Source organism: Nicotiana tabacum, chromosome 3, assembly GCF_000715075.1.
Source record: "Nicotiana tabacum cultivar K326 chromosome 3, ASM71507v2, whole genome shotgun sequence".
NCBI lineage: Eukaryota > Viridiplantae > Streptophyta > Magnoliopsida > Solanales > Solanaceae > Nicotiana > Nicotiana tabacum.
In genome coordinates, this window is record NC_134082.1 from 21,935,378 (window position 1) to 21,942,147 (window position 6,770).

The 6,770-nt window shown below is 45.7% G+C and overlaps 1 protein-coding gene across 1 annotated transcript; it reads left to right on the forward strand.

The window, feature by feature from the left end:
• The first annotated feature begins 743 nt into the window (after positions 1-743).
• Positions 744-4,381, forward strand: LOC142175841 (uncharacterized). Its single transcript, XM_075242841.1, has 6 exons — positions 744-942; positions 1,074-1,616; positions 1,719-2,121; positions 3,184-3,454; positions 3,563-4,025; positions 4,170-4,381. The coding sequence occupies exons 1-6, from the start codon at positions 744-746 to the stop codon at positions 4,379-4,381; spliced, it is 2,091 nt and encodes a 696-aa protein (XP_075098942.1).
• The last annotated feature ends 2,389 nt before the right edge of the window (positions 4,382-6,770 follow it).

Sequence of the window (6,770 nt, forward strand, 5' to 3'; positions counted from 1 at the left end):
TCGTGAGCTTTAAACAGAAACCAATGGAGACACTGCATGAGGCATGGAGCCGGTTTAAAGGAATGTTGGTTATATGTCCATACCATGGTATTCCAGATCAGATATTGGGACAACGGTTTTACATGGGACTGTCAGATAGCATGAAGAACATTGTAGATGCCTCAGCTGGTAGGGCATTTTTTAGCAAAACTTGGAGAGAAGGTCAGAGTCTGCTTGACAAAATGGCTCAAAATTCGGGGTGGACGACGAGGAATGCACCTATCACTCCAGTGGTACACTCAGTGCCTTTTGACCCATCAAATTCCATGGCTGAAAATGTGGCGACCCTTTTGACACAGATGAGCATACTCACCAAAAAGGTGGAGGAATCGGGGCAGAAACAGCAAGTGCACATTGTAGATACTACCAATGGGGGCTTGTGCACATCTTGCATTAGTCGGCCAATTTGTAATCCGTGGAATGCTGAACATGATCATCATCATCAGTACCCTGAGGACATGAACTATGTGTCAAACTATGGAGGCCAGAGACAGGGCAATCAGAACTGGGGTCAGCAAACTCAGCAGCCATACAGACCACCTCAGCCACAGTACAACGCTGGAAACATGGGAGGTATGAGACCTCCCAACAATATGACACCTTATCCAAGACCACAGGGGTACAACAATCAGCAGCAAGGGTATCTCCCACCTTAGCAACAGCATGGTGGAAGGCAAGAAGATGGGTTCACAAGACTTGAAGCAATGATGCAGCAAGTGATTGGGTCCAATGCAAAAATAAATGAAAGAGTAGATTCACATGACGCAGCAATCAAAAATATTGAAGTGCAATTGGGCCAAATTTCAATGTCTCTGAAGAATCGTCCTCAGGGGACATTACCTACAGACACCCAGATTAATCCAAAAGATCAGAGCCCAAAGCAGCTGATGGCGGTGAGTCTCCGTAATGGTAGGGATCTAGATGTAGAACAAGAGAGAGCTCGAGAAAATATACAGGCTGAGACATTCATTCCAGTGCCCATTGAGCTGGATGAGTCTACGATACTGACAGAAGTGACAGTCCAACCTACTCAGGAAGAAAAGAACATTCAGCGGAGACCGAGAAAGTAGCTGAGCCAGTTGAAGAGCCAGTAGTTGAAATAGAATCTGATAAAGAGAAGTCCCAAGTGATTGGGAAGAAGAGACCTCTTGCACCCTTTCCACAGAGGCTGGCCAAGCATCAAAAGGAGGAGCAGTATAAAAAGTTCTTTGAAATGCTCAAACAAATCCAGGTAAATATTCCACTGATTGAAGCTTTAAAGGAGATGCCTGGGTACGCAAAAATGATGAAGTACTTGATGTCCCAGAAATTTGATTTTCAAGACTTGGCTACGGTTACACTTACTCAGACCTGTAGTGCAGTGGTGACGAGACCTATTGCTGAAAAGCTGTCTAACCCAGGTAGCTTTACAATTCCATGCACTATTGGGAATTTTGCCTTTGCTAAGGCACTCTGTGATTTAGGGGCCAGCATTAATCTCATGCCCCTGGCTATCTATAAGAGGTTGGGCATTGGAAGAGCTAGACCCACCTCCATGTTGCTGCAGCTGGCCGACAGGACTGTGAAGCGTCCATTCGGTATCCTTGATGATGTGCTGATTCAGGTGGGGAAATTTGTATTCCCTGCAGATTTTGTGATCTTGGATTGCAAAGTGGATGAAGAGATTCCTATAATCTTAGGAAGACCATTCTTGGCCACGAGGAGAGCTCTGATTGATTGTGAGACTGGGGAGCTCAAAATGAGACTTAATGATGAGGAAATAACGTTCAATGTGCAGAAGTCTATGAGGCGATCAAGCGAGTTCGCCAATTGCTCTCTTATTGATGCCGTGGATGTTATTGTAGAGTCTGATGATGAGGTGTTGACAATTGAGGACCCCCTTGCTGCATGTTTGATGAACTTAGATGAAGTGAATGGTGAGGATTTGGCGGAATGGGTGTTGGCATTGGAAGGAAGAGAGTTCTTGGAGATAAATATAGAGTGGAAGCCCTTGCACTTAGAAAAGAGAGAAACTCCGCCAGCCAAGCCATCCATTGAAGAACCACCAAAGCTAGAGTTAAAGCCATTGCCAGCCCACCTCAAGTATGAATTTCTGGTACTTGACTCCACATTACCTGTTATTATCTCATCTAGTTTGTTAGATGTGCAGGTTCAAAAACTTTTACAGGTACTAAAGGAGTACAAAACTGCCATAGGGTGGACCATGGCAGACATCAGGGGGATCGGTCCCACCTATTGCATGCACAAGATTCTGCTGGAAGAGGGGCACAAACCTTCCAAGGAACATCAGAGGAGGCTGAACCCCAACATGAAGGAAGTGGTGAAGAAGGAGGTGATAAAGTGGTTGAATGCGGGAATTATTTTTCCAATCTCTGACAGCAGCTGGGTGAGCCCAGTGCAATGTGTTCCTAAAAAGGGTGGCATGACGGTTGTGACAAATGACAACAATGAATTGATCTCAACAAGAACCGTCACAGGCTGGAGAATTTGTATGGACTATCGAAAGTTGAATCTAGCCACCCGGAAAGACCACTTCCCACTTCCCTTCATTGATCAGATGTTGGACAGATTGACAGGGAGGTCACACTTCTGTTTTTTGGATGGGTACTCAGGGTACAATCAAATCTCCATTGCACCAGAGGACAGAGAAAATACCTCTTTCACTTGCCCGTATGCCATTTATGCCTTTAGACGGATGCCCTTTGGCCTATGCAATGCACCTGCCACATTCCAACGGTGCATGATGGCCATATTCACTGACATGGTTGAGGATATAATGGAGGTGTTCATGGATGACTTCTCAGTGGTGGGGAATTCATTTGATGAGTGCCTGATAAATCTGACGCATGTGCTGAAACGGTGCACCGAGACTAACTTGGTTCTGAACTGGGAGAAGTGTCATTTCATGGTACAAGAAGGTATAGTCTTGGGGCACCGGGTGTCAAGTAAGGGAATAGAGATGGATCGCGTGAAAGTTGATGTAATAGCAAAGCTGCCCCCACCAACTTCAGTCAAAACCATCAGAAGCTTCCTTGGACATGCCGGTTTTTACCGGAGGTTCATAAAAGACTTCTCCAAAATTGCCAACCCCCTCTGTAAGTTGTTAGAAAAAGATCACCCGTTTTTGTTTTCTGATGATTGCAGGGTAGTATTTGAGGAGTTAAAAAAGAGACTGGTCACAACACCCATCATTGTTGCCCCCAACTGGGAGCAACTGTTCGAACTAATATGTGATGCTAGTGACTATGCATTGGGAGCAGTGCTGGGCCAGCGGAAAGACAAACTGATGCACCCAATCTACTATGCTAGTAGAACGCTGAGTGGAGCCCAGTTGAACTACACTATGACTGAAAAGGAGATGTTGGCTGTAGTGTTCGCGTTTGACAAGTTCCGATCCTACCTGATAGGGTCCAAGGTAATTGTATATACTGACCATGCAGCTCTCAGGTACTTAATAGAAAATAAATAATCTATGCCACGCCTGATTCGTTGGGTGTTACTATTGCAAGAGTTCGATCTTGAGATTCGTGACCGTAACGGCACTGAGAATCAAGTCGTTGATCATCTTTCACGACTTGAGGGAGCTAAAAATGTAGTTGAGGTTGAAGAAATACTGGAAACTTTTCCAGACGAGCAGCTGCTCGCCACCACTCATCAGGAAGCGCCATGGTATGCAGACTTTGCTAACTACCTGGCCAGTGGTATAGTCCCTCACGACCTTTCATCGGTCCAAAGGAAAAGATTTTTTCGTGAAAGCCGCCAGTATTACTGGGATGAACCTTATCTGTTTAGAATATGCCTTAATAATATGATCCGGATATGCGTCCCCGAGATAGAGCAATTTTCTGTTTTGCAGGCTTGTCACGCATCGGCGTATGGTGGATACTTTGGAGGGGTTAGGACAGCGGCAAAGGTGCTAGAGGCTGGATTCTTCTGGCCGACAGTGTTTAAAGATGCGCACCTATGGGTGAAGGGATGCAATGAATGTCAGCGAACCAGGAACATTTCCCGACGCCACGAGATGCCCATGCACCCAATTCATGAGGTGGAAGTGTTTGACGTCTGGGGGATTGACTTCATGGGTCCCTTCGTCAGCTCTTATTGCAATAAGTACATTATTGTTGTTGTAGACTATGTGTCCAAATGGGTGGAAGCTGCGGCGTTACCCACCAATGATGCAAAAGTGGTGGTGGGATTTCTAAAAAAGAACATATTCACCCGCTTTGGGACACCACGAGCAATTATCAGTGATGAAGGCACTCATTTCTGCAACAGGGCCTTTGAAAAGTTGCTTGCTAAGTACGATGTGCGCCACAAGGTGGCTACTCCTTACCACCCGTAGACTAGTGGACAGGTTGAAGTGTCCAACAGAGAAATCAAGAGTGTGTTAACCAAAACTGTTAATGCCACAAGAACTGATTGGGCGAGGAAGCTAGATGATGCTCTCTGGGCTTACAGAACTGCCTTCAAAACTCCAATTGGTATGTCACCATACAAGTTGGTGTTTGGGAAGGCCTGCCACCTGCCAGTGGAACTTGAACATAAAGCGTGGTAGGCATTGAAACAGCTGAACTTAGACATGGAAGTTGCGGGCACGTCAAGAGTCACTGAATTGCATGAGCTCGAGGAGTTTAGATATCTTGCTTTTGAGAGCACTAAATTGTACAAGGAGAGAATGAAGAGGCTGCATGACCAGAACATTGTTGAGAGAAATTTCAAACTCGGGGACATGGTACTGCTATACAACTCAAGACTACGTCTGTTCCCAGGTAAACTTAAGTCACGATGGTCTGGACCATTTCGAGTAGTTGATGGTTTCCCTTCAGGAGCTGTTGAGATTTCCACAGAGAATGACTCTCGTACATTCAGAGTCAATGGTCAGAGATTGAAGCCATATGTGGGCATGAGCAAAAAAAAAAAGATGTGTCTGAGTTGCACCTGACTGACCCTCAGAGGTCGAGCGAGCCTTAAATGCGCTCATCTTGTGTCGTGCCGTGACGTTAAATCAGGCGCTGCATGGGAGGCAACCCACGAAACTGTTGTAAGTGTAACACATTATATAAAAAAAAAATTATCAGACAACTGCCCAGACCGCGGTTCCACCGCGACCGCGGTCAAACCGCGGTCAGAGACCCTCTCTGAACTTCATCTACCACGCTTCTACCGCGACCGTGGTCAAACCGCGGTGGGAACCCATCTCTGAACTACGCGACCGCGGCAGAACCGCGTCAGACCCCGTCGGCCCAGGTATGAGAATTTTTTTTTATTTTTTTATATTCACCCCCCCCCCCCCCCCTTTTTTCTAATTAACCTAATCCTTCACCCACCCCAAAACATTTATTTCCCCTTCCCATTCAGAATCAAAAACAACCCCTCCCAAAAGAAAACCCAAATCCTCTCTTCTCTTTCTCTCTCAAATTCCTCCACACAACCCTCTCACCAACACCCACCCCTTCCAACCTTCATCAAGTAAGTGTTCTATTTTTTTATTCTCTTTCCTCTTCTAATTAGTGTAAGCTAATCTAACATTACTTAGTTAAACCCTAGGTGGGAATAATGTAGATTTTCTTTCGCTTTTGTTTCTTCTCTATTTTTATTGTTGTATTTGCTTCTTGTAGATTTGTTTGGTGCTAAAATGGTTGGTTTTTTCTTATACTTCGATTGTGGGGGTTGTTTAGATGATTTGGAGGCCTAGAAATAATTTTTGCGGTGTAGTTTGGTGGAGGGCCCTTTTTGGCCAAATATTTGGGGTTGGAGGTGCTATTTTGAGGCATTTTTTTGTCTATCCTAGGTTGTGGTGGTGTTGTATTTGGTGACTGGTGGTGTTATAATTAACGTGTATCACTTGAGGGAGTAAGTGTGGGGTGTTGTATGCTAGGATTTGTAAGAAAGTTGTGGGGCCATTGTGGAGGTTGTAACTTGGAACACCTCATTAGTTGGAGGTTTGGCATAGTGTATGAATCGAATAAATGGGGGTTAGTATTTGGTGTCATCGGGTGGTAAAGTCTGAGTACCTATCCGGCTGGCCCGTGTAGGATGTCTTTGATGGTTCTCTTGTATTCTTTGCAGGTCATATGGCTCGTAAGAAGCAAAAGAGATCGGCAAGCACGTCCCAACAGCCTACATATGATGCCTCAAGGTTTGACTCAGAATTGGCAGATGGCGACTTTCATGCCAAGGCATCAAAGAGCTTCATCCCTGAAATTCCGATTGACAGGGCGGCCCTCCGTGTAGAAAAAGAGGAGATGTATGAGGAAATCCGGTGGAGGGAAATGGAGTTCTTATTTAATGAACCTGAAACGGTGAACAGGATGCTTGTAAGGGAGTTCTATGCGAACTGCCCATCACATACGTTGCGGGAGGTGAATGTGCGAGGCAAATTGGTAGATGCCTCAGTTGACACTATTCAACAGGTGTTGCCGCTGCCCCGGTTTACTGGTGACGTCGACTATTACCAGGACGCACCAGGAGTCACTTGGGATATTATAACTGATGCACTATGCACAGGGGGGGCAACCAATCTGGATACGTGACCATATCACCCTGAACTCCAATTCATTCACCCATTTGGCTAAGTGCTGGCTCACTGTCATTTGCAGCCGGTTCTTGCCCTCTGGAAACACGACTGACGTGAACTTCCAAAGGGCCCTCTTGACGTGGTGCTTCGTCACAAAGAAAGATTTTGATGCGGCAAGACTTATTGGTGATGAAATGATCATACGGTCCCCGCT

Coding starts and splice junctions, on each gene's coding strand:
- LOC142175841 (XM_075242841.1), top strand. CDS start 744: ATGATGCAGCAAGTGATTGGGTCCAATGCAAAAATAAATGAAAGAGTA. Junction 1,617..1,718: donor GACTGTGAAGCGTCCATTCG/GTATCCTTGATG, acceptor CTATAATCTTAG/GAAGACCATTCTTGGCCACG. Junction 4,026..4,169: donor GGTGAAGGGATGCAATGAAT/GTCAGCGAACCA, acceptor TTGTTGTTGTAG/ACTATGTGTCCAAATGGGTG.